General features: G+C 45.3%; 1 protein-coding gene across 2 annotated transcripts; it reads right to left on the bottom strand.

The window, feature by feature from the left end:
- Nucleotides 1–8,880: 8,880 nt before the first annotated feature.
- Nucleotides 8,881–27,468, bottom strand: GJA5 (gap junction protein alpha 5). 2 transcript variants are annotated; one of them, XM_015879861.2, is made up of 2 exons: nucleotides 27,175–27,468; nucleotides 8,881–11,758 (listed from the first exon to the last, which is right to left on the bottom strand). In XM_015879861.2, exon 2 carries the CDS (start codon nucleotides 11,703–11,705, stop codon nucleotides 10,596–10,598), a length of 1,110 nt encoding a protein of 369 aa, XP_015735347.2. In that variant the 5' UTR covers nucleotides 11,706–11,758; nucleotides 27,175–27,468; the 3' UTR covers nucleotides 8,881–10,595. The 2 variants fall into 2 exon arrangements, with proteins under 2 accessions (XP_015735347.2, XP_015735355.2); XM_015879869.3 differs by lacking the exon at nucleotides 27,175–27,468 and adding an exon at nucleotides 22,057–22,450.
- Nucleotides 27,469–27,524: the final 56 nt, after the last annotated feature.

Consider the following 27,524-nt stretch of genomic DNA (forward strand, 5'->3'; position numbering starts at 1 on the left):
CCCACAGCTTGGTGAAAATCATTCTTGTTAGCTTCAAATGGACCTTTGTCACTTGCTTTTTCAAGTGTCCAATTGCAAATGTATGGTAGGTCTCTTAGGTACATTTCCTAGGGTCAAATGGAAAAACTATTTAGCGTATCAGACTGGCACTTGGTGTAAATTCAGTAGTGAGCCAGCAGCAGTTAGTTCCCCATTCCAGCTCTAAGGTAAAACTAAAAACAGCTGAATTATAAAAGAAAATGGGCAGTCCCTTAATCTGGAGTAATACCAGTTGCAGAACTATAGTGTGAATGCTCCTGGTATCAAGAACTAGCAGAGAGTTGAGAGGTACCATAGGTTTTACATTCATAACTAAAGGAGATGCATACTGCTTATTCTTGGAAGAGAAATCCATTACAAATCCGCAACTGATGATTTTAATGAAGAAATACAGTTATCCATTATAACCTTAATGGTTCACATGTCCATAGTGTCTTCCACCCATGCAGTGCAAAGCAGCTCACAGTTGTTAACCTGTACCATTCCCCAGCGGAGACCTATAGCCATAATTATTACTTCTAGTGCACACATAGGAAATTCCGTGTTGTGAGGCGTTTTACTGATTTGCTCTGGTGATACAGCGAATGCATGGCAGAACAGAGAATGGTACACAAGAACCTGAGTCATGCAGCAGTGCTAGAAGGAATTAACTCCATTTCTTGTTAGAGTTTTCATGGTTTTTCTAAGCTGTTGAAGTGTTAGCTGCAAGTTGTGCAGTTGCATCCAGGTGGTAGGTGATAATTCAAAATGGGAAGGTAATGAACATAAAGCGGTGCTGATACGCTGGGAGAACTGGGGAGGGAGCACTGGGACCTTGAGCTGAGTAGAAGTTGATGCCGTTTCACATGGAGTGCTCGGTAGGCCATTGAATAATTGATCATTTCACAGATGGGAGTAATGCTTATTCCCTGACTCACCAGGAAGGCTCTGAGGTAGCAAAGAACATGCAGAAGGGTTTGCATATCACAGAATTGTAGGAGTTGGAAGGGACCTCTGGAGATCATCAAGTCCAACCCCCCTGCCAAAGCAGGCTCCCTACACCACGTTACACAGGTAGGCGTCCAGGCGGGTCCTGCATATCTCCAGAGAAAGAGACTCCACCACCTCCCTGGGCAGCCTGTTCCAGTGCTCCATCACCCTCATCGTAAAGAAGTTCTTGCGCACATTCGTGCAGAACTTCCTATGCTCCAGTTTCTGGCCATTTCCCCTTGTCCTGTCTCCACACACTGCTGAAAAGTCTGGCCTCGCCACTTTGCCCCCCACACCTCAGATATTTATGAACCTGGATCAAGTCCCCTCTCAGCCTTCTTTTCTCAAGGCTAAACAGACCCAGTTCCCTAAGTCTCTCCTCATAGGGGAGATGCTCCAGGCCCTTCACCATCTTAGTGACCCTCCGCTGGACTCTTTCCAAGAGATCCCTGTCTTTTTTGTCCTGGGGAGCCCAGAACTGGACACAATATTCCAGATGAGGTTTCACCAGGGCAGAGTAGAGGGGGAGGATCACCTCCCTCGACCTGATAGACACACTCTTTTTAATGCACCCCAGTATGCCATTGGCTTTTTTGGCTCCAAGGGCACACTGCTGGCTCATGGTCAATCAGGACGCCCAGGTCCCTCTCAGCAGAGCTCCTCTCCAGCAGGTCTTCCCCCAGCCTGTACTGGTGCATGCAATTATTCCTTCCTAGGTGCAAGACTCTACACTTGCTTTTGTTAAACCTCATCCGGTTTCTTACTGCCCAGCTCTCCAGCCTGTCCAGGTGTCGCTGAATGGCAGCACAGCCTTCAGGCGTGTCAGCCAATCGTCCCAACTTCGTGTCATCAGTGAACTTGCTGAAGGTTGCCACTATCCTCTCATCAAGGTCGTTGATGAAGATGTTGAACATGACTGGACCCAGCACCGACCCCTGGGGAACACCGCGAGTTACAGGTCTCCAATCAGACTCTGTACCGCCTGTGATCACCCTCTGCGCTCTGCCAGTATATGTAAGAGCTCACCTGTTTTTCCACCTATATTAGTGGCTATATGAATTAAGGATATGATCTTTCTCCAAGTCTTGCCTTACATTCCTGGTCCATCATGGCTGCAAAAACACCGCTGTTACAAAACGGAAATAGTCTCGCTTTGCTCTTGTGCATGGCGCCGTATCTGTGTTTTACTGCTGTTCCAGACATGGAGTTGTAACTTTTTGTTTTTATTTTACTTCCAACGGATTTTGCTTTGGATATAATTTTATTTGTTTTGTTTCCCATGTCCGTTTCTTGCCTGTCTCAGGACATTTGATTCCTATAATGTCTTGGCAATTTTTCAGATGGATTTCAGGTGGACTTTCCCACTGTCACACACACAGGCTTCCTGCAGAAGGGACCCGAAGGTGCTCTCTGAAGTTTTAGATGGGTATCGGAGCCTCTCCTCTGGGCTCAGTGTTATCTTTGGTTGCCATTCTGGTGCCATGTGGCTGTCAGCTGTACCAGTCACTGCTTCATGGGTATTTGCTTCGCTACCCGTTCTCACGTCTCAGTTAGGAGTCATTTAATGCGAGTGGCTGAGATTCCCCTAGAAGAAGAATGTAAAGTATCCCAGACAATGGTATGGCTAACAGCAGCTTTGTCGTAAGGCTGCTTTTTAGTATTTATTTTAAGGATTGTTGACAGGCACGAGTTTTTCTAGGGCTTTGGTATCCGTGGTTTTTGGCCGTGCAATTGGGTCAGAGGCAAAACCATCTCGGCGCTGAAGTTTAATGTCTTTTTTTGTGTAAGACAGTAGGATAAATATGAAAAGAAGCTTATAACTTCACATCGTCGGTGATAATGAGATGATAAGAAAGGGGCCTTGCCATGTTTCTCAAGAATCATTTGGCAAATCTGAAGAGAGATTGCTGGTAAAGCTCGACTGCAAGTTGATAGAGTCAACTAATGAGTCAGGGAAGGAAATGTGGCAGGTCTCCCTTAGTAAAAGACTTTATTACACGATCTCTTACTCTCAATTACCCTAATTTGAAGTAGGGAGCTAATGAATATTGCTAAATGGATTGAAACAAACAGCAGCGCTGTGGACAGAAAATAATCATTATGAACTGCAGTGCATCGACTGCGGCAAACGTTTCACAGATGTGTAGATTTTAATGCTGGGGTGACTACCCTGACTCCTGCTTAGTGCAAAGGAGAAGACCATAACCAGCAATTTCTGGTGAGATCAGTAACTTCTATCGGTACTAGTGCACACCTTTTAAATCACACTGTGGTAGTTAGAAATTATCCCATCCCCAGGCTGTTCTTTCCAGTTGTTAATTACACTCACTGTTCTGATAGGCCTGAACACGTGGCAGAGGTACCGGGAGCTGCAGCCACCATCAGGCCTCCCCTCAGCTCCTCTGCCCTGAGCTGAACCAACCAGGGGACCTCATCAGCTCCTCATACACCTGGCCCTGCAGACCCTGCCCCATCTTCGTAGCCCTCCTTTGGATGTTAATGCCTTCTTACACTGTAGCACCCAAACCCACACCCAGTGCAGGAGATGAGGCTGCACAGGGCAGAGCAGAGCAGGACAACCCCTCCCCCCTCAACGGTGGCTGATGCTCCCCAGGGTACAGTTGGCCCTTTGGGCTGCCAGGGCAGGCTGCTGGTTATGCAAATACGTGGTGCTGCTTGCTCAGAAATACACACAGGGGCAGTGGCAGTCCTCATTTGACTTGTGGGGAGGAGTGCTTTGGAAAGCCGTAGACTTTCTACACATTGTGGTGAGCAGGTTGTTCTTGTTCCAGGTATGCTCAGGGAGAGGAAAAGGGTTGTAGAGTGTGTGTGCTTTTGAGGTCTGTATCACACTGCCAGGCACCTCCCTGTGCTAGGAACCTGTGATGTGCTTGTTTGGTCAGAGAGAGCATGGAGATATGGAAGGGAAAACAAAGTTGTATCCTAACAAAATAAAAGACTGCAGAGGGGGAAAAATAATCCAATGTCTTGTTCCAGAGGGGAAAAGACAAAAACAAAGGATGAGAAAAGAGTTCTAGTGATCTGTAAGGGGTAAATGTGTTGGAAAAAACAAGCCCAGTTTTCAGTGGAGTATCAGTTACAAACCACATGTGCCTTGGGTTGTTATTTCATGTTATGCAGGGAAAGTGATGGTAATTTCTGCTCTACATGCATACCTAATGCTTTCTTGGATATTGGATGAAGTGGAAGAGAAGCCAGGTGGAAACCGAGCGTTATTTAGTGATGGCTGAGTTTGAATTGTTGCTTCCAAGACTTCTTGCTTGTAGCCCGGCACCGATCAAACCAACTCTGTTAAGAGCCCTTTTCAACCTCAGACTTGGTTCCCAGGCTGAACAGCTGGCATGACATTTACTTCAAAACACACCCAAACAAATAGCAAGTTTCTGACCCCAAGCTTGGCTCTCCTTGTTAATCTGATTCCTTTTAAGGGTAGGAGCTGGTGGGTAATGTAAGTTTTTGTGAAAGCCTGTGTGTAGCTGAGTATGAGAGTGTCGGGTTTTACTGGGGGCGGGTTGGGGGGAGGCTGTTAAAAATGGCATGTCCTAGCAGCCCATATCCAGTTTCTGGAAAAATTGCTAGATGTGACTTTTGCTCTCTTAATATTGTATAGCTGACCATTGCTGACATGCCTTTTTAAGGTTAGGCTCATGTCCAACATGAACAAGAAAATTTAACTCTCTCGTGGGTCCTTCCTAGTTCATTTCAATGTCTGGCATGGCCATATCTTCCATACCCTTGCGTCTAAATTAATCTTACGGTGAAGAGGAGCTACTGCGTGTGAACAGTGAGTCACAGAACTCCACTCGAGTAATCCCAGAGTGCTTTCCCACTGTGGTCCAGCCCTGCCTAATGGTGATGTCCTCATAAAATCCAGCAGTGGTCTACAGAGAACTCACTGAAGATCATGTCGGGCACCAAGAAACACATAAAAGGAGGGGGATAACATAGGTACCGGTACTAGGGATGTACCTAGTATGTCAGCTTGTCATCCAAGTCCACTGCTGCCCTTAGTCTTCTCCTGCAGATGTCATAGTAGGGCCATGGCCTCATGGGAGCTCATCACATGCAAGCAGAGCAGAGGTTGAGGCTGGAACAGTATGGAAATGTGAAAAAGGAAAGGATTTCCTAATCCACTAGTAAAATGTAGCTACCTTGAGGAAGGAACACGATTTAATGTAGCCATCTTACAGGCCTCAGTCCAGAAATCAGTTTACAGGAATAAGTAAATATTGCAGGTTTTCAGAGCTTCGCTTCCCAGCTTGCTCTGTGGGAATACTTTTTTGCCGAGAAACACAACATGATTGATTACTTTTATTCATCCAGAGCCTTTGTGTGAACAGGTAGGCTACAAAGCCCCGCGTTAGCATGGCAAATTGCGTTAGAGGTTGGGGAGTGGGGTTTATGCCTGAGTGGCTGTGCTTTTTGCAACACTTCTGCTATGTAGCATGCTTGTGAAGTGTAAGGGCTTGCAGGGACGTTTTGAAGCCTTGTGTGCAGGAGCATAAAATAGTGAAAAGTGTTTGCCTTAAGCAGCCAATGGAAAATTAAACACTTCCCGTGGAGAGTTTGTGAGCTGCAAAGAAAGTGAGGTAATCTGCACCCCTTATCCACACACCTCCTTTTGTAGGTGCTGGGGACTCCCAGCAGCATCTCGGTTAGTGCCTAGGGCTGTGCGAAAGGCAGCTAAATGTGTAACCACTGCTTCTACCTGCAGAATACCAGTAGATCACAGTTCTCTCAGATGTTTACCTCTGACACATTTATTCCATTACTGTCCTTAAAACATGTTCTGGTGTGAGTTTATGGCATGTGCGGTGAAGGTGTATTGTTACATTTGTGGTTGGCAGGATTGGTTACACAATATTGTTTGTGCTTCCTGATGGCTCAGGGGATGCACAACTGTCTCTGGGGTGAATATTTGTACATATGAATTTAAAACAAAGGTTTCCATGAGTGTCATTCACTTTCTGAGAGCTCTATCACCCGTCAAACTCAATTGCTGAAATATCTGTGGGAAGCCGGTGATGGTATGTGAATGTGGTCTCAAAAAATTCATTTAAAAAATTGTAAAACAATGCTCACTGGAGGAAAAATGAAGCATTTCTGAATTACTTGACTAGAGTGGGTGTTATAAGCTCATTTGATCCTCTTTCTGTCATCACATTTTCATGACAGTGTTTTATATGCGTATGTATGTGGTATTACCATTCCTGTGATCCCCAGAAAGAGTCTTAATCATCTAGACCATAAAAACAACAAACTCTTGGGGCAAAAGCAAAGCTATTCATTTTTACTTTGAAGTCACATTTTTATTTTCCTCCAGAGGGCGATGAGGCCATGGAACAGACTTCTCGGGACAGTGGTCATGGCCCCAAGCTGCCAGAGTTCAAGGAGCATTTGGACAGTGCTCTCAGACATAGGGTTTGAAATCTGGGTACTCTTGTGTGGAGCCAGGAGTTGGACTCAGTGATACAGGTTGGACGGGGCCCTGGGCAGCCTCATCTAGTAGATGGCGACCATTTCCACTGTGGGGTGTTTGAACTAGATGGTCTTTAAGGTCCCTTCCAACCCACAACATTCTATGATTCCATTCTATGGTTCTGTGATTCTATCCTTGTGAGTCCCTTCTGATGTGGGATATTCAATAACTCTATGAAGAATATTCAAGGGGAGATTGTGCAATTTGGCATCTTTTCATCAGTTCCATTTTAGCAATCTTAAAGATCAGCTTTGAGTTTCCATGCCTCGTTCACATATTCTGAACGAGGAAACAACTTGCTTAACCTTCACGCTCCAGACCAGCCATTAATTTTCAGTATTGCCTTCACTATTTCCCACATCTGTCTCTTACCCCACTCATCTGTCCCACTGTGCTTTTTGGAGAAAGGAGAGAGACTACAGGCACAACCTTGCCTTGATTCGTTGCTTTGTTAGTCTTGGCATTCTCTGTATTTTTAAATATAACTTTTCCTTTTATAGGATTAAGTACTTCTCTTTTAAAAGCTCGGCGAAACACACATTTTCTGCAGCTGATTAGCAAACAACCGCAATACAGAATTGACTTCTGACACCATTAAGAGAAGGAAATGCTGGAATGATTTGAGGTGTGAATTTGATGGAGGTGAAGACAAGAGTGAGTATTTCTGTTAAATGGCAGTACAGTTTTCAGAGACTGTGCTAGACCCAGCAAATAAGGCTCTTGAGAGGGAAAAATGCAGAACAAAAAGTTCTCAGCTGTTTTCTTCTTCCCCTCAAAGCACTGTGTTTGTAATGCTGCTATTTAAATACCGAGTGCCTATCCAAGGGTTGAGTTTAGTATGTAATGTTGATTTAGGCCACAGCTATAAGGTAGTCCATCCGTGCATCTATCTCGTGCAAAGCAATGAATACAAACTCTGAAATGACAGGCCCATCTTTTTGCTTACTGGCTGAAGTAACTATCTTCCTGTTGTGATATGATAGCTTGTCTGGTCTTGGCAATGGATTTTACGAGTTATAAGTTTACGGTCTGTCAGCCAGTGCAAACATCCATCCATTGACTATTCCCTGCTTGTTCTACATAGAAGACAGAACTAGGAATTAAGCTAAGAGGGAGCTTGTTGGCTTTCATGCATGTGTTTGTGCAGCAGAGAGCTGGGATGGAATGGCTGTGGTCTCAGAGATCACCAAAACCTGACCTGTGAATGTGTTTAGATTGTGGAGGACAGAAGTAGCATAAAGAAAATCCTTATTCTCATTCTTTTTTGGACCATGTCTTGCTCTACAGACGCTACTTCTCTAAGTGCTTGCAATACAGAGTTTTTCAAGTTTGGCCCACCACTTGTCAGCAATATCACTTAACAGCCACATTATCTGAATATGCTGTGAATATGCTTTCAGTGAGCTCCTGGCTTACTCACTGCATATCTCTTATGCCCACCTTAAGGGATGGGCACGCTCAAGTGTGTACGTATGTCAGTAAAAATTTGTACCAGGACTAATACTTTCCCCTTGCTGCACTGTGGGGCAGTGGGTGCCCATGTGACATCCTCATATCTGTGCTGAAAATCCCCAAACCAAGACTCCTTTGATCCCTGCAGATTCTAACAGCTAAAGGTCCTTGCTCCAGTGTCCTCGTCAAATTCCAGTTTCATTCTCACTTTCTCCTTTCAGGCTCCTTGCTGGAGTGCGGTACCTTACTAGTCTCCAGCTTCCCAGAATGAAGAATCCCTGGGGATGGGAGACTGTGTGGAGAGAGGAAGGAAGGGCACTTCCTTAGGGTGGACAGAAAGATTCAAGGTCAGAAGAAGGGAGCCTGTGAAAGTCAGAAAGTGGGAACAAGGGATGAAGTTCAGATTGGGTACAGGAAGGGGGGGCATGGGTGGGGCCGTGGACTGGAAAACCACATCTTATGAGAGCTGAGTAGTGATGGGAACTCTCTGCAGCAATTGTTAGGCATGGATTCTCACTGTCTCTTGGTACCTTGCATCTTAAAAAGCCTTTCAAAGGCAATGGACAAGAAATCAGGTTCTCGGGGGACCTTTTTCCTGCTGGATCGGCCTTAGTAAGTATTCTCTGTAAGAGTGTGCTTGAGAGAAGATAGAACCATACAGGACAGCAGCTCCCTAGACAGCTCTTACTGTTCCTTCTTGGTAGTGCAGGGGTGCTGGAGGGTTTTCTAGCTAGCTAGTCAATCAATCATTTCCCAATGTTTATTATTTATCCCCCTGGCCAAGCTGTCCCCTCATCCCTGCCACTCTGTGCAGTGGGAATTTGTGTGATTTCTGAGCAGCAGAGGCTGGCAGGCAGCCTGATAGATACTAGCAGCTCATTCTCCAGCCATGTGAAAGGCAGAACACCAACAAGAACAGATGGAGTTAGAACTTTATTAGGAGAAACCTCGGCGCAATTGACTAAAATCACATGTTAAGAAGAACACACAAGTCCTTTCAAGATTAAAAAATACATGTTTATAAGATACCTTACCAACAACAACAACAAAAGGCTTTGCCCTTTCTGTGTACGGGTACGTATGCACATGTACAGGGAACTGTACCAAAGCTAACTATGCAGGAGCAAGGTTCACAAACCTGTAGCAGCCCCTAGGAGAGGGAGTGGCTCAGTCCCCTGACCATCTGGTCCCAGGCCTTTCATTCACACAGTTCAACACTGGGAAGCTGTATCCCATGTCTGAAAGGGCAGTGCAAGGTAAACTACGGGCAGCAGCGTGGCTTTGGTTGGTCTCAGTATGCCAGCTCTGCAGTGAGAAAACATGTCCAGGGTGGAAGCTGCCTGCAGACCTCACCCATCAGGCTCACTGTGCAGTGCTGGGCTCCAGCAGCTGCTCTGAGAGGTTACAGTGGTGAAAAACGGTGGCCTGTGTGTGGTTTCTTGTACTGTGTACACTAGCAGTGAAGATGAAGATGACCTGTTTTCAGAACAGAGATTTGCTGAGAGGACAGATATTGCTGCTTGCAGTGGCTGGCAGGCTTGAGAGAGCAGCCAGGAGCTCAGTGATGTGCAGGACCTGGACAGGATTCTTGCTCCTTGCAAAAGATGCTGAAGTATTTTGGTAGGGTGGTAGCAAGAGAACACAGGCTGTACCTGTTCTGCAGATAAACAGGATGTTTTTCTCCCAAGTCAGCAGCTGGTAGCACCCTTTCGGCAGCACTCAGGTTACTCGAAAGATGAGTTTAAAAGGGGGAAAAATCACTTTGTTTACATGTGATAATTCCTTCCTTTTTAGTAGCTGTGTATCTGTTCTCACAGGACAGTCTCTATTTCTGTTAGTGGGTGTCTTGCTTATAATTGATGACATAAGTATGTTGGGAACATTCCCTAGTCTTCATCAACCAGTCATCTGAGCGATATCCCAGGGCCATGGGGCCAGCTGCTCTGCTGGCTTAGGAATGAGGAAGGGATTCCAAAGTTAGACATGAGGCAGCTGTGCTTGGGGGACCACGGGCATCTGTATCCATGGGGAAGAGTTTTATGCACAGTGTCAAAAATTCAAGTAGGATTTATTCTATAAGTAAACTGGATTAAAATATCTGGGCTTAAGTGGAGAAGGGGAGGGGGTTAAAAAGAGAAAGAGCACAGAACAAGAGGAAGTCTTTCTGAAAGTGTGTTTCTGATCCCTGCAGGTGAGAGAAGCTTCAGCTCAGTGTATCTGCCCACCTGTTTTAGCACATGTTGAATAGACATCAAAGAAGACACAAGAGGGTTGAGGTCCAGTCAGTCTTCTGAACAGAGAGTCACAGTGCCTCACATTTGAGGCATCCAGGCAGCCTCAGGAGTGTGCCAGCCTGTGGCTAAGGTTGGTGAGTCCCCAGTCCCCTTGAGTCCCACGGGCTGAGAACTTCACATCTGGAGATCGGTGCTTCTCTTCAACCTCCAGGTGTGTGCTGTCCAGGGGCTGCCCCTGCCTTAAGCTGTGAGAAGTGCTGTCTGAATTACAAGAATGACGTTCACTGAGAAGGAATGGGAGGACGTTGAAACGGAGAGAGGTTTGTGGCAAGAGTCTGCAGTCCACTTTGCAGAAGTTTTACTGAGCGCTGAGACCACTCCTCCTCCCATCTGGAGACAGGTCACACAGACAAATCGTCTGACCTGGCCTTGCTGCTGGCGCGGCTGGCCTTGCTGAGGCGGCGTTTCTCATTGAAGTAGCTCTCAGGGGGGGCAGGTGCCGCACATTCATTGACCACCTCTGGGCTTTCCATGTAGCTAGACTTCATGAAGGGCCCTTCCCCAGCAGCATCCTCCTGGCTGTGGACCCTCTCGGTGGCAAAGTTGGCTGTATTCTGCTGGGAGGCCATCTTGTTGCTGAAGGGGCTGATGAACTTCCCATTGGGACTTGCCAAACACTGATTAAAGTCTGGAGGGGGAGTGTACATCTGGGCCCTTTCTACCTGTGGGGCAGACTCCAGCCTTCGAGGAGCTGTGCTAGGGCTGGGCTTGTAGGCACGGGAGCACCTCTCTTTGGCTTTCTTCCAGCCCAAGTGGTATAACTCAGCCAGGCTGAGGAACAGGGAGAGCACGGCCACAGCAAGCATGAAGATGATGAACACATTCTTCTCAGTGGGACGGGAAACGTAGCAGTTGACGGGGTGGGGGCAAGGTGCTCGCTGGCAGATATACAGGGTCTCCAGGAAGATCCCGTACAGGATGTATTGCCCCACAATGAAGGCAACTTCCATGGCAGTGCGAATCAGAATACTGTAGACATAGGTGTTTAGCAGACTGCCTCTGAGTATAATTTTGCCTCCTGATTCATCCCAGCAAGACAACTCTGTCTTCTCTGCCACGGGGCACTTCTGCTGATAGTACGTGTCACCATTGTTTTTCATCTCCTGGGCTTCTCTTTCTGCCTCCTTCATCTTCCTCTTCTCCTCCATGCGCACTGTATGCATCGCATGGCCCATATACACCAGGGATGGAGTAGAAACAAAGATGATCTGAAGGACCCAAAAGCGGACATGGGAAATGGGGAAGGCCTTGTCGTAGCAGACGTTCTCGCAGCCAGGCTGCTGGGTGTCACACATGAAATCTGACTGCTCATCCCCCCAAGAAGACTCAGCTGCTGTACCGAGTACCAGCATCCGGAAGATGAACAGCACAGTCAACCAGACCTTCCCCACCACTGTGGAGTGCTTGTGGACCTCCTCGAGGAACTCTCCCAGGAAACTCCAGTCCCCCATTTCTGCTCACCAGGAGCGGGTAGAAGTCCTGAAGGCAGAACTGGAGACAGCCTCTGTGGGAGAAAATAGAAGAGTGTGATTCTAAGGTTAGGAAAAGTCCAGCTAGGGATGCATGGAGTGAATTGGTTTATCTTGTATCAAAGTAAATGTTTTTATTTGACCCGATGTGATGAACAACGTGCTTGTGTTTGCTGAGGACTTTGTTTCACATCCACTGAAGACAATGTGTGTTGGCTGGCTTTCTTTTTTTAACTGAGTTACTGAAACAGAAAGGGGCTTTCTTAGCATGATCCATCTGCAATCTGTAAATGAGCTACTAAAATTTTGAGGATGAGCCAGACGACTTCTTGCTTCAGAAAGTCCTTTCACCAGTCTGCATACTGTGTCCCCTGTGGATTGTGTAGTTAAAGCAGAATTCATCCGTCTGCAAACAGCACTTTGGAGAATCCCTAAACAGATTGATTCTCTGGGAGATAAGACTGGAGCATACAGCTTGGTCTCAGCACTGGTTGGGCTTCTTCATATGCCACTTTTACATAATATCTGCAGTGACACTTGGAATGTGAAGGCCTCACAGGTGTGGGCTTTGTTTCTGAGCTTGGTGACATGACTAAAAGAAATGCATGGAAAGCCCTCCTGTTGCCCACCTGCCTTTTGCCCATAGGTTTTGCTTTGGTTTGGCAGTATGACTAGTTCCAGGTGCTTCATTACAAGTTTTAACTGTTTTGGGGTGTGTACAGACTTCAGAGAGCTGTACCGGTGTTGTAAACCTAACCTGCAGCCACGCTGCCATACCTGTCTGAGGGGTATCTGTTGCCCAGTCAAAATGGCGGATGTTGTTCCTTCCTCTTAAGCCTTGAGACAACATTCACTATTCAAACTATATAGACAAGGAAAAACCCTCCCTTTAATGCTTCCCGGGGACCAGCAAGCAGCTCCAGGAAACTAGCATTTGGAAGGTGGTTGCTGACAGGAGGACAGGTTAGTTGGGCTGGTAGTCTGACTGCCAAGACAGGATGTAGGAAAGCCTACTTCAGTTTTGTTTCTGATTCGGGCAGATTGTTTCTGGCCAAGTCACTTAACCCCCTGGATAAAAAGAGAAGGGTAGGTTAATCTGTCTTTTGTGGGGCTCTTGTGTAGTAATTTGGTCCATTTGGGCTGACCATATGTACCTTTCGAGGGCATAGAGAAGCTCTTCATTGTGCATGGGTTAGGGGCAAGGCTCTAAACAGTGGGCAGAATTACCTTGAAGATAATGCTCTCCCACAGCTCCTCTTGCTGAAAATAAGAGGAACTTATTTATTTATTTTTAATTAAATAAAAAATACTTTTTAATAAATATATGCAAACTTAATAATCGTGGTAATGAAATGAAAAGTACTAGACTAGGTGAATCTCAAAGTTATAGGGAGCAAAAGTGCTGATGCTCCTCTGTTTTCTCATATTTGAGAACCAGTTATTTTTGCCATGGAGAGTAGACGCTGTTAAATACAGAAAATTTACTGCAGTAATATTGTGTAGATTTCCTGCGAGCAAAAGCTGGAGAGGATGGAGATATGATTGTTGAGAGGATGATACCCCTCCTCCAGCTATGTAACTGGTATAATTTAATGTAGCAATGCACACCATGATTTACACCATCACTTGTCTGTGCACAGCATTGGTCTACAAGGATGGATGGGACAAAGATCAAAAGCTGAATCCTGATGCTGCTGGTGCTACTGGGGGCTGCCCTGAGGATTTCCCAGGTAAAGAGATGGGAGGGATCTCCTGCTTCCCCTCCGCCTGTTGGAAGTTGTGTGAGGAGGGAGAAAGAAGGGACATAAAGGGAAGCCAGGGATGGGCTGCGGCTCTTTGCTGGCAGACATGTTGCAGTCAAGTGAACACAGATCCTGGAGGCTGATGGGGTATGCTGAAAGCTGTTTCATCTGCTGCCAGTCAAGAAACAGAGGAGCAGATCATTGTATCTTGCTAACTCTCCCCCTGTTGGCACTGGTAAGCTGAAAAATCAGAGGGCCTGTCTTCAGATATGACTTTGCACCGAATGACTTTAGTACAGTTACTGCATTCTGGGGAAGTTATCACATGGCTTTGTTCTGTGAGCACTGAGGAATTCAATACAGACAGATAAATCCCGAATGGGAGGTATTTACAGGGAGTTGCACTGAATCCAGGACTTTTTAATTATTACTATTATTTTTTTGCAGATTGATGACAAGGCATTCTCTATTGAAGGCTTCTACACCTAGACACTGGCAGATATTAAAATCAACGTGTACAGAACATGAACTTGGCAAACATGAGTGCAAGAAGAATCCAGAGATTAAAAATGGCATCGGACATGTGAGTGACAGTCAACTGTTTGCACAATATCTTTCAAAAGGAGGTGAATCTGAATGACCCAATGTTGGCAGTTATGAGGCTTGGACTGGGTAGCAGGGCCATTCCTTCTGTCCTTCCCTTTTGGCTGCTCTCCTGCACAGTCCTCTTGGTGGAGGGGCTGCCCACAGAATCACAGACTGACCTGGGTTGGAAGGGACCTCAAGGATCATGAAGTTCCAACTCCCCTGCCTGGCAGGGCCACCAAACTTCCACATTAACTAGATCAGGTTGCCCAGGGCCCCATCCAACCTGGCCTTGAAAGAGCAGAATGCCTCCTGTTGTTCCTGCTGCAACCCCAGAGAGCCGGGGGGCCCCTGTAAGTGGATAGGTGGACATGAGAAAATGAGTATTGGATACCAAGAGAAAGTGGTTCCTTCCTAGTGCAGTGCTTTTGGCTTAGCTGTGTTGAGGTATTAGTGAGCTATTCTTGTGATGCCAGTCAAAGGACCTCTGACAACAGCAGATGAAAGTATCTAGTTCTGTGCTGCCAGCAAGCAAAGAATTATTGTCACCTCCTGACAGCTTTTCCAGGCTATTCGGGACAGGCTCTGACCTAGCCTTTCTCCTTGGGGCTTTACTATTCTTGGGAATTTTCCATATAGTTCCCTTTCCTCATTCCCAGACTGTTATCCTCCATGCTTCAATCTTTTAGCGTGTGAGCATCTGTAGATTTTATATTCCTACTTTGGACTTAATTGGACAAATCTCATCTCTCTCTGGTGTGACTCAGCGAAAAATACCTTTGGGTATCTTTGTGAGGTCTCAGCACCTGATAGCAGAGGCTGCCTTGACAGCAGTTATGCATATTCATGCAGTGTCTTGGGCTGTGCCACCGTGCTGTCGTGCACTCGGCTGGCAGCTTTCTGCTGGATCAACAAAGGAGTTGCGCGCAGCCGGGAGATCTTGGCAGCATGAAACGTGTATGTGACAAAGACCAGCATAGCCCAGCATAAACCCAGCGATGTGGCTGTCCTGCCTTAATCATCACCTGAAACGCAATTAAAGCTGGGAAAAAAAACAAGTATCAAAACTGCAGACCAAGCATGGCATCCACCCAGCTTGTGACTGCCAAATTCCAAGATAAAAATACCCCAGCAGGACGGCACCTGCTAGTGTGCCAGGCTGGCTCGCCACCAAAGTATGGCTCTCCACTATCCTTTTCTTGTGCTACCTTCCTCTGTGAGAGAAGAAGTGTTCCTGCCTCTCCTGTTCCTGGTGGCAAGTGCTGTGAATGGCAGGCAGGCATTTTGCATCTCTGCTTCTTGCTCTAGCAAGTGAGCTGGGCTGTGTAGACTGAACGGGGCTGTGGAGAACCACTAGGAGAGATGCACCAAAGAGGCAAGAAGGCTATTCCTGCCTGTTTTTTTTTTCTTTATGAAAGTCTGATTCCCCTGGAGTTGTTAGGAATCCACTGTTTTCCCCTCTTTAGAAGACAGGCGAGTCTATCAGCAGTGATATAAATAGCTGGGCTCAACACTTCACACTAACTTTTCCCACAAGGAAGGTGACAGGAGGTCGACATCTCTGCGGGCTGTTTCTAAAATAAAGTGGAGAGCCTGATTATAATACCATCCTGCTCTCCCTTTCTCAGCCCACCTCTTTCCCTTGGCAAGTCCCAGGCAGGCTCAGAGAGGCTGTAGAGAAGGGTTCTATTGTGTGAGGGAAGTGTGATTCCCATAATGGGGAGAAAGTAATGGATTCAAAGTCATTCCTTTTGCTCAAGGCTGTGCAGCAGGTCACCCACTCTGAGCTACTGAAAGTTCTGTTTAGTGGAGCATCCCTGCCAGCTGTGGCAAAGACAATGCCTAGGAGTTTCTTGTGGCCAGCCTTCCTCCAGCCATGCCACCTCCTGTCATGCCCAGGCAATCTGTGGCACAGCAGATAGCTACTGCAGAGGCACATGGCAGTGGTCTTTTCCTTTGCATTAATAACTGCCAGATTATAGCCAGACCTGAGATCTCCCAGCACTATAAATTTGGCTGTTCACACCTGTAGACACTTAGAAAGAGGTTTCCAGCTCTGCACTGACAGGTACTTAACCCAGATTTCTTTACAGCTGTATATTTCACATAGCAGTCTCCAGCCCCCCATTAGCAGCAGTACAGTCTCTCAGCATCCCACTTAGGTGCAGAAATGCTCAAACTGCTTGTTCAAGGTCACTGTGTCACTGGAAGCATGGGACAGGGGCTGTGGCTTGCAAACCTATGGTTGTTTTTTTCTGTATAGCACTGCTTCTTAGACTTTTTGATAGTGACACAGCACTGCTTCTATAGCACTAGGGCATGTGCTTCTACAGACCACAGCCACAGGGAGAGTTGATGCCCTTCTTGCTTGTGTCTTGAGACAATACTTTCTTGAACACTAGGTTGGTTGGGGCCCTGAGCAGCCTGGTCTAGTGGATGGCAACTCTGCCCACAGTGGGGGGGTTGGAACTGGATGATCTTTGATGTCCCTCCTAGCCCAAGCCATTTTATCATTCTATGATCTGAAATAAATTCCTGTCGTGCAGGATGTAGCAGGGATGCCTGGCAGAAACCACAGTGTTGGTTTTCCAAGATGTGGCCATCTTGTTATTGCAGCAGAGCCCACAGCCCTGGGTCAGTGTCCCAAAGGAAGCTGACTTTTCAGTGTACAAATACAGTGCTCCTTTGTTGTCAGGACCTGGTCAGGGAGCCTTCTAGGGGCACATGACTTACAACATTAAAAGATGAATAAATTTAGAAATGCTCTCTCCAGTGTGAGAGCAATGCTTTGAATTCCAGAGGCTTTTTAGAGCCTTGGGACATAAATAGGATATAAATCAGTGCAGTGCTGAAACCAAGATCAGTATGCATCTTTTTGTTCAGTTAGCTGGCATTGGCTCTTTCATATGTATATACAAGAGTTGAGCAGTGACACATCAGGTATCATCATCTAAAGCTTACCAAAATTTCTTCTCAGAAAGAACAGTGATGCATTGACACAGGTTGCCCGGGGAGGTGGTGGAGTCACCATCCCTGGGGCTGTTCCAGATACACATAATGTGGCATTTGGGGACATTATTAATGGACATGGTGGTGGTGGGTTGGTGGTCTGACTGGATGGCCTTAGTGGTCATTTCCAACCTGATTCTGTGATTCTATGAAACACCATCCCTATGGTTTCATATGCACATACAGTTGTTTATGACAAATTTCTGCCTGAAATAGGCCAGTTCTTTAGCCAAAGTGGTTACTCTGATCTGTGCATGGGTCTGAACTAATAGATTCGTGTTCCTTTCTGCTTACAAAAATAAAAGGGAGTATGAAATATTTGCTTGAGTTCCTTTCTAGTTTCTTAGGTTCCGAGTCCTGTCCTGAATAAGCAGCAAGGACAATGACCCCCCCCCCAAATGTGGAAAATCTCAGAGTTCACAAAAAAGAGAATGAGTGAGGAGATAAGGAAGCCGAGTGACCTGTTGCCTCCACAGAGGGAGCTCACTCAACACCTCCAAGTGTGTACATCAGGGACGTGTTACACACACAGACGATGGTATTATGTGGAATATTTTCATCTGAAGTGGTGGTGGAAACTGCAGACTCACCGTTTGCTGAACTGTTATTGCTTGTCTATATGGGATATCTAATGTTTTTGGTTTCGTTTTCTTTTTCTTGTCTGTAGTCAAATTGTGCTCATATGTAACTTCGGCATTGGAGCCAAGCTGTGCTTGATGCAGACACAGGAAACTAAAATCAGAGAAGCCCTTGAACTCATCTGGGTCCAGCTGAGGAATGAATTTGTCCCTCTGTGTTTGAAAGCCTGCTTGAAATAGTTACATGGTAGTGGCATCCAGGCTTATACTTAGCATGCAGGGAGCACCCTCTCATTCTCTTGGGATTCTCTCTGTGCCTTGCAAATGTCGGCCCTTAGCCAAACAAATGTAATAGAACTGGACTTGGGATAAGCTAAATAAAGGCATAGATATGCTTTTTGCTAGAAAAAAATCATTTCTCTCTCTGATGTAAACTCTACAAGCAGGCTGATGGATATTATTCCTTAACCAATATGCTGAAGAACATCCATTTTGGAATTACAAAGCTCGGTGCTCTTGACAGTTTATTTATCTCTGTAGGGAGAAGCTAACCTAGATGTATCTGCAACTGATACTAAGTTGGGCAGTGCTGTGTACCAGAAAGGGGGCAGCCAAACAATGCAGAGGGAGCTCTGGAAGGCAGAAGCATGTTGACAAATGTAGGGATTGCCATAGAAAAGCACTTCCTGAGCTCTGCTGTCAGAAACTGTTTATGTGAGTTGTGTTTTCAGTGGGAAAGGCTGGTGTAAGGAGACGTGGAGGTGATGGTAAGCATCACATTGGACCTGATATAGTGGTAAAAAAACAGTCCATGTGGGCTTAGGCTGTTTCACAGACTACACAAGATGCAACTCAGAGCAGTGTTGAAGTAAAACAGACTGTAGAGGTAACGGGAAAAGGAGGGGGCTCATGTTCAGACTTAGCGTATCCCTTCTTCTCCCCTCTGCCTACCCCTTCCTTCTTCTGGACCCCTGCCTCAGCTGTTTGGCTCTTTTGGTTACTTAACTCTCTATGGCACTCAGGTTACTAGCTCTTTCTGCTTTAGAATGGGGAATTTTTCAGCAACTGTCTACTGCCCACTTAGTATTACCTTGTCAAATCACATTTCTTCTTTCTGTCCAAAGAACCATAGGACTCTCTTCACACCCCAGCTTCATTGCTGTAGCTTTGCCTCCTAGTATTTTGTTTCTCATTCAGACCAGGGTATGGCTGTAGCTTGTGAGTGGGTTATTTTATATACTCAGCATATGTGCATATACATATATATATATATATGTGCGTATATATACCCCTTTAACAACAACTAACATAACATTTTCAAAACCAAGCAGCAGAGAGCTATCAAGTATTTACTTTTCTAAGTAATCTTAATTCAATCTCTTTGTGCCTGTGCCTCATAGCTATGAGCCTTTAACCACATCCTCACATTGTCACCTCGTTCTTTGTACAGGATGCCTGCCTCATTCTGTGCCAGCCTGGCTGGGGCTTTCTTGCTCAGCAGCTATTCACTGTTTTGTTTTCTCCTTATTGTTCTGTGGGTGGCCTGTGCCTCACTGACTGTATGTTATTCAAGTGTGATTCAAAAGACAGAATTATTCGTTTCCTCATGGGTTTTCCTACAGCTTTCATCCCAACAGTACCTGATTGCTTCACAGTTATTTCCTTACTTATTTTCATTGCTGGTTGGAGGTATGGAGATGGTATTATATCAACTTCACAGCAGTCAGAGATTAAGATAAAAAATGTTCATTACTTTCAGAAGCTGGTTGGAGATGTTGCTAGTCTGTTTCTCCCCCCCACGTCCATGTTCTCAGACCGTATGTTCTGTAATGTATGTTTAACATGGAGCTGTCTTTGGTTAACGGTAGAGCAGGAGCATCTATCAGTTCCACCCGATAGACCACGTCTAAAATTCAGGCATCTAAAAGGCACCACTGGGGGACCATTTGCGAACAAACCTGGACTGAGTGATTTTCCTCATCATGGCATAAATAGCAAGAATTAAACCCAGAGTTCTTGGGTAGCTTTATGTGATTTTAAACTGGTGACAGTTCTTCTCCCATGCCACTGTTCTCTCCCTTTCTCACCAGACCTTAGGGCTCTGAAATGCTCTAGGTGGACTGCTGCTTCTGTGGTCACTCTGCGCCCTGACAAAGGCATCTGTTAACTTTCCCACTTCTAAAGTAGAAGAGCTTCATATAGAAATTCTCAACTGTTCTCAAGATATGGCCATCATGACAAAGGTAATGAAGAGAGAAGGAAATGTAAGTGTAAAACTCTTAGTTCTTACATTAAAAAGCCACTGACCCCTCTTGGAAAATACACTGGAGAGACTTAAGAGGCGTGCATCTCTGTGTTCATTTTGTGCTGCATGGCATAAATGTTTCTTTGTTTCAGGAAAGAGCCGGCCTGTTAGCGCACTGCTTAGAGAGATCTCTCTGTTGCTTATCAATCGCCATAAAATTGATTCATTTTTCTCTTTATGAATTCTTAGCCTGAAGATTGAAGTTTCTCTGGTGCCTCCTGGGAGCTATTTCTAATTTTAAGTCTCTGTCCTCATGCTTCATACAGAAGCACCCGAGGTGCGGAGCAGTCTCTGAAATCTGCTCCCTAATGACCTGGAATAGAGCTGAATTACTCATTCCTTCAATGCTTTTGAGATAAGTCAGAAAACAAGGACAAACGTGCAAAATGAGTGAAATCTGTCTGAAGGTCAGAAAGAGAAGAGAGGCTGGGTAAGAAGTTCTGTATCTTCTGGCAAGATTTAAATATTTCATGTGGAAGTCCAAAATATTAAAGAATTGTGCTAATATATCCTGTTGAGTGGAAAAACAAAAACAAATCCCGAATACTTACAGCAGCAGGAATACTTAACATAGTTCCCAAGCAACCAGATTCTGATGAGTATTTTAAACCCTGAACCCTCAGGAATCCTCCTAAACTATTGTTTCGCTCTCAAGGAAAGAGGGAAGAAAGTCAGAAAGATTCTGTTTTCTTCTCAGAGTAGATTTTTAAAAGACTATCTGATGCAGAAATGTTTGGCTTCTAGCACAAATACAGCAAGGATGTGAGAATTCTGAATAACAGCTTAACCCACTCCTAGCTGCGCACAAATATGCAGACACATATTCCGTGTCTTAAGTTCTTTAGCCTTAAGGAGAGGATCATATAAGCAGTAGGGAAAACTTTTCATATAGAGATTTCACAGAGATTTTAGCATGGAGGAAGACTTGAACAGTTCAGGCTGATTTAGCCTGTTAGTTGTTCTTGGTTGTTTGTTTGTTTTTGTCTAAAGTTTATCTGGAGATGCTGTTTACATCATCCTCTCATGGGTTTGTACAGTTCTTCTGGGACAGAGGTATTGCCTCAGTTTACTCCAGCTGTTAAAACCAGAATGAGACAAAACTCATTCATCAGACTTTATAAATGATGAGTAAAATGAACCTTTGGGAAATGAAAAGGGTTACTGAAGAAACTGTGCTGGATTGGAGGTGGCAATTACCAGGATAACCTTTGCGTTCAGTCATTACTTCTTTCCAGATGGAACTACGAGAGTACTGTATTTTCAAGCTAGGCTGTTTGAAACATGTAAGAGATGCTGAATTATAAAAGTGTAATAGGATAATTATTCAAAATGCAAGGGGAAAATAAGTTTGGAAGGCAAATAAGAAGAGGACTCTGCTAGTGGCGGTGAGTGTTTGTCCCCTAGATCTGTGTGCCTCTATGCTGAGGCTGCTGTGTTGGGATGGAGAAGAAAAGCATTCCAGCCGCAGTGTGTGCTGTACATATGACTGGGGGACGCGAGCAAGGCACTTTCCTACACTTGACTTGCATTCCCAGAATCCATGTCATGAACTGGCCAGGACAGATTATTCTCAAGGAAAAGAAGCTGCGATATTTCAAACTATTCTATGTGCTCTGGAACATAAGGCAGCTCAAGCAGACACTTGATAAAGCGCTTATGCCCTGGTAGCTTCTCCCAGGTAAGAGTTCCCTTCATCACGTTCCCTAGAGCAGCCTGACACTGACAGCGTGCTGAAGCAGGATCTAGGAGAAACTGCAGTTTGCTTGTTATAATGTCTGAGGGTACTTGGAGCTTTTATCCTGCTTTCCTTTATGCTGAAATCTGTTGGTATCCGCATTCACTGCAAGGAAGCTCCTCTGTCAGTTCTCTCAGTACCCATGGCAAAAGCATTGTAATTTTTTAAATGCTCCAAGCCTACCTTGTTACTAGGGAATGTTTTGGGGAGAAATGGAAAGAAAATGTAGAAAATGCAGAATTCTGAAGTTATTTTTGTCTGTCCTTCTTTTCCGCCTCACCAAGTCCATCTCTCCCCTCTTGCTATTTTACCCTGGAGTCGAACAGCCTGATCTCCCTATTGATGCTTCTGCAGTTATTTCCCCCTCATGGTTACTTACCTGATTTCCAGTGTCTCTTCTTCTGCCTCCTTTCCTTGCTTTAGCACTTTTCCTTCCTGTAATTGAGTTGAGTCCTTCGTTCTTCTCAGTTGCTTGGTTTTATTCCTTTGGTCTGGTTCTCTCTCTCTCTTCCCCTCTTTTTTCTCCACCCCCTTTCCATGTCACTTTCTGTCTTCCCCACCGCCTCTCTGCCTTTCCCCTTCTTTCTTCACCTACTTTTCTTGTCTCTCCCACAACCTCCAACTTAATCTTTCTATTTTCAAACCTAGTTTCCTGTTGTTTTTCCTTTAAAGACCATGGGTTTTTATTCCTCCCTCTCCATTCTCAGCCTCTCCCTGTGCCACCCTCCCTATACTGACAGGATGCACTCACTGCTGCCTTCTCCCTGTCCCTTCCAGTTGCTGCTGCCGCTGCTCCTTACACCTCCTCCCCCAGATAACACACCATGGTCTAAGTCTTCCTTAAATGAAAAGAGACGGGGTTGCCCCACAGCTACCCCAGCCAGAACCTGAGAAGGTTCTTCTGCACAGGACATCAATGAAGGATATATACATATATTTTAACTCATTCAGTATTAAGCAAAGCAGAATTTGTGAGGAGTGAGGTCCTGCACCTCTCCAAGTAAGGAGCTTGTTCATAGCTACTGCCTTGTCCCACGGGACACTTAGTGCTTCCCAGCAAGGTGTCCCAGGTCCCCTTTGATGTGCCTGTCAGGTGAGGTGGTTTTTGGCAACCTCCCACATTCCCATATACACACACACTCTGATGCGTGAGCATTTGGGCTTTTCTTATAAATGCTTTTGGCATACTGGGGTCCTATGTTTTACATACATGTCAAATTGAGCTTGATGGCTATTGCAGGACGTGCAGTATGTTTCCATAGCAGTTCAGTAAACTGATATCGAGCAACCAATAATTGTTTGCCACTGCATTTCTAACTTTATTGAAGGATCTCCTATGACTTCAAAGAAAATAGGAATATTTCTGGAGTTGATTTTCTCTCTCCTGCATAACAGTATTATACCTGTGATTATCCCATTGATTTTGTGCCAGTGAGATTGTCAAGCATTTCATCATAGAGATATCCAAAACAGATGTTAGTGATACAACTCTAGCTTGTAGATGGCTTTGGGCTTGTCAGGTATTTCTCACATGCAGTTCCTGTGTGCAAGCTGTCTGAAATGCAACATATGCTCCCTTCCTTGCTGAATCTTTGTTGTACACTCAGGATAGTCAGATCTGATTTTTCTTTATCATTCCTTTGTATTTCTTACCCGAGCATTGTTCCAGACTGGCAGGCTGTTTCCCCTACAGTCAAACAGATATTCTGTATTGATGAATACAGGGAGGTTTCTGTCAAATACACGCATTGTGCGTATGAGGTGACTGCTATGAGCTCTTCTTTTTTCTTTTTTTTTTTTCTGTTTGCATTTTGATGCACAGGAGGGAAATGGAGGAAGGCCATGTGGGATGCAAAAGACAGGAGAGTGGAGATGCTGTATGGATGCCTCTGCCAGACCCTCAGTGTGTCCTTCCTCCTCTACTGCCACGTCTTTACAGGAAAACAGAGGCAGCTTCTCCAGCTCCATTGGTGAGCTGGGAAGAAGGATTTTCCTCCCTTCCCCATGCAACTGCTATACAAAACTTTTATGGCTTGAATAAGGAGATCAAGTGGAAGAGAATGTTCCCCTAGATAGCGGGAATGAGATGAACAGTCGATGGTTACTGTGTGCAGCTTGTGAATCTCAGCAGTTTGTAGTGCTGTAGAACACATTTTGCAGGAAAGGAGAAATATAGGAGGTAAGGGAAAAATAGAACAACATGCGCCATATTTTGATCAAAGGTAAATGGCTTTTTGGGGCTAAGATTCCTGATCTCCTTGGTGAAAGAAACATATCGGACTGTATCTACTTTGTCTGCAGTGAGGCACAAGATATGGTGCCACAGAAAAAAACAAATCAATGCAAAGGATTCAGCTGAAGAAGGCAGGGATTATTAGAGAAATCCTCAAGTGAGTAAGAGACTGATGGGTTTGAGACACCACTTCCCTAACAGGCTGAAGGGAAGTTAGCTGTGAGGCTGATCAAAGATTGTACTTAGGACTGATCTTTCTAAATGTTTGTGTTAATTACCTTGGCACCGAAAGTAGAAATGCTACTGAAATCTGCTGATGTAGGAAAGCTGGGAGGTATTATTGGGGCAGAGGTGGATTCCAGCACCAGAAGAACTGGAGGCTCTTTATGACTGGAGTGACTGAGGTGTGGTTTAAATGGGAAAATACAAAGTCACACACATCAGGACCTTGCTGCTGAGAGGTCCTGGCTGACACAACAGAGAAGGGGAAAGTCCTAGGCGAAGGTCACCAGAAACCAGTGGTGGGATGTGCAGGTGAAAATGGCAGCTGAGCTCCCAGGCCACAGCAGTATTTCCAATTGCAGCAGCTAAGATTAATGTTGTCCAAGAGGATGTGAGACCCCCATCAGAGCAGCATGTGCAGTGCTTGCCTGTGTTCAAGAAAGGCGTTCAGCTTGGAACAGGTGCACAGAAAGGCATCAGGGTGATCAGAGGAACGGAAAGTGTCTCTCAGCCAACAGTGTGTGTTTACTTACCAGTCACAGAAGTGACTGCAAACAGATACTGGAGCTGATTTGAAAATAGATGAGATACAAGTACAAGCTTTCCTACATTCATTATTTTGCACTGAGCTTCATGCTACTGCAGCTACCTGAAGTAATTAAAACACAGCATGACATGCCTGCAGGGTGAATACTACAAGGGAGCTTGGTTACTTAGTCTGGCAGAACAAAGGTTAAGAGAGGAGAGATTTGCTGCCTATAAATACTTCTCAGAGTTGGGGGTTGGGCGAGTAAGTGCTAGGGAGATAGAAGAGCTACATACACTAAAGGACAATGTGGCATAAGAATAAATAGATATAAATTGGCCATGAATGAATTTAGGCTGGAAATCAGAAGGTTTCTAAGCAACAGGGCAGAGAAGGAGGTGCTGGAACAGCATTCTAGTAACAGAAGTGAGGGCGGAAACCTAATGAGATTTAGGATAGAGCTTAGTAAGTTTAGAAAAGGCCATTTGTTTTGTACTTGCCTGTTACTCAAAGGGATTGAAGCTGATAAGCCAAGAGGTCCCTTTTTCATTCTATTTCTTGCAATTCCCATATTGCCTTATCAGAACTGCTGCTTTTCACGCAGAAGCCAGGTAAATCCTGCACAGAGTTTCAGCATGATGAGTTTTTCAGCATTGATCCCATGGTTATTTAATGGAGTATTCATTCTGTGTCAGGGATTTGAACAAACAACGAGAGAAAGCCAACACAATACATGGAGAAGGTCTGCAAACATGCAGTAATATAGATGAGAGCTCAGATAGGAAAGAGCTTCTTCACATAGAGCAGATGCTCGTGTAGCATCTGGCTTTGCTGGGAGGCTGTTTCAAATGTGGGTAAATGTTCTCCTGAGATTTGAGAACTTCAAGAGATTGCCTGAAAGTACAATATCTTGTTCTGTCCTGCTGTTATAGACGGGTTTGTGCCTGGGGAATGTATCAGGTTTACTGCCCTGGGGAATTTCGGACACCTCTCTGTCACCACCATTGGCTGGACAGAAAATTCTTGTAGGTATGTTATCTCCGATGCCTGGCCAGCATTGCAGTTACTCTGCTTCTTTATATTGTCACATGCTGGCTGGACACAGCTAAGTACCCTCTCTCAAGTGCCTGTGGATGCTACCTTCCTGGTGAAGCTTTTTATCCAAAATCCCCTGGCATGATTGAAAGAGAAGGAGAGAGAAAGAAGTTCTCAGTTATAGATTGGACCTCTGGAGACAGCTTGAAGGCATCTTCCAGCAAAAGGCAGATTCCTAAAGACAGGCCTGGCCCAAGGGAGCAGGAGCAGCATGTAATGATAGTTCCCCAAATGACGGTGGATTGTTTTATAGTTGCTATTCCTCTCTTAGTATATATATATATATATATATATATATATATATACCCATTTATATCATTTTATATGGACATTTTCCCCTCAGTTTCTTTCAGTGAGGTTATGCTCAGGGAGAGAGGAGTTGAGGAAGGGAAAATCTGCTGTGCAACACCAGCTGAGGGAGAGGGGTGAGAGATGTGAGAGAAGCAGCCCTGCAGGCACCCAGGTCAGTGCAAGAGGGCAGGAGGCGCTCCAGGCGCACAGCAGAAGCTCCCTGCAGCCCAGGGGAGGTCCGTGGTGGAGCAGGAGGTATGGGGAAGCATGGGTGGTGACCATGAAGCAATAGCAGAGTTGGACTATGAACTGACTGCAGCCCCTGCTCCCCTATACTGCTTAGGGAGAGGAAGTAGAAAAGGGTGAATGGGGTCAAAGTGTGATTTAGGTTACTGTTATCTTCTCACAACTCTAGTTTATTATTAATAAGTAATAAATTGTATTAATCTCCCTACACTGAGTCTGTTTTGCCCATGATGGTAACTAGTGAGCAGTCTCCCTGACCTTATCTTGACTTGTGAGCTCTTTTTCATTGTATTTTCTTCCTTTTTTCTTTTGAGGAAGGGGAAGGAGAAAGGAGTTTGGTGGGGTCGAGCTGCCCATCAGTATGAAACCACCACACAGGTCAGAGTACCAGAATGAGAAAAGAGAAAACAAGAAACAACAAGGTGTGAAATGTCACTGTGTGCCAGCATCACCTGCCAATAAAGTATTCAGCAGAAAAAACTGGAAGAAGACTTCATCTCTCTCAGAAGAAATGACCATCTATCCCAAAGTAAATACTTAGTTGTCCTCTTTGTGTTACTGGAAATCAAACGCTGTTTCCACCTCCCAACTCTGCAGTATCTCTCAGTAGTTGAGAAGTGCTTTGCAAATAATAACACAATACTAATCACTGTCCTTGCTCTACAGTTGGAGGAACCAAACCGTGGAGATCCTAAAAGATTTGTCCAAGGGACAAACAAGTCATTTTCAAGCAAGAAATCCTCATCTACCCAGTCACCAGACATTCACCTTGTCCTGTAAATTTCCACCTAGATGAACTGCTGCTTCACACAAATACGGTATGCATACGTATGTACATAAATATGTTTCACAAAGTGAGAAGAAAAGAAAGAACAGAGAGTTACCTCTTTTTGAAGAGCCTGCACAGGTGGAGGGAGGAGCAGATGGCTGACTGAAGTGTTTGCTTCAGCACAGCCCCTCTGTCTCACTGGAGCCCACCTCTCTGTCCCTGTTCGGCTTCCAGAAGAGATCCGTGTCTGAGGGAGGACGCTTTGGGCAGGTGAGCACACACTGGGTCTACTCCCTGGAACTCAGCCTCCCGCTGTGGTCTGACACGGGCTCATTGGCCGGAGATTCCCTCCAGCCTGAAGGACCAATGCTGGAGGAGACTGGCTCCCGAGCTGTTCCTGACATGCACTGGCAGCTGTCTGCCTGCCATTCTTTTAAAGAGTCTTCGTGGATCAGGATAAAAATG

Source organism: Coturnix japonica, chromosome 1, assembly GCF_054131305.1.
Source record: "Coturnix japonica strain WE chromosome 1, WE-NBRP24, whole genome shotgun sequence".
Classification (NCBI taxonomy): Eukaryota; Metazoa; Chordata; class Aves; order Galliformes; family Phasianidae; genus Coturnix; species Coturnix japonica.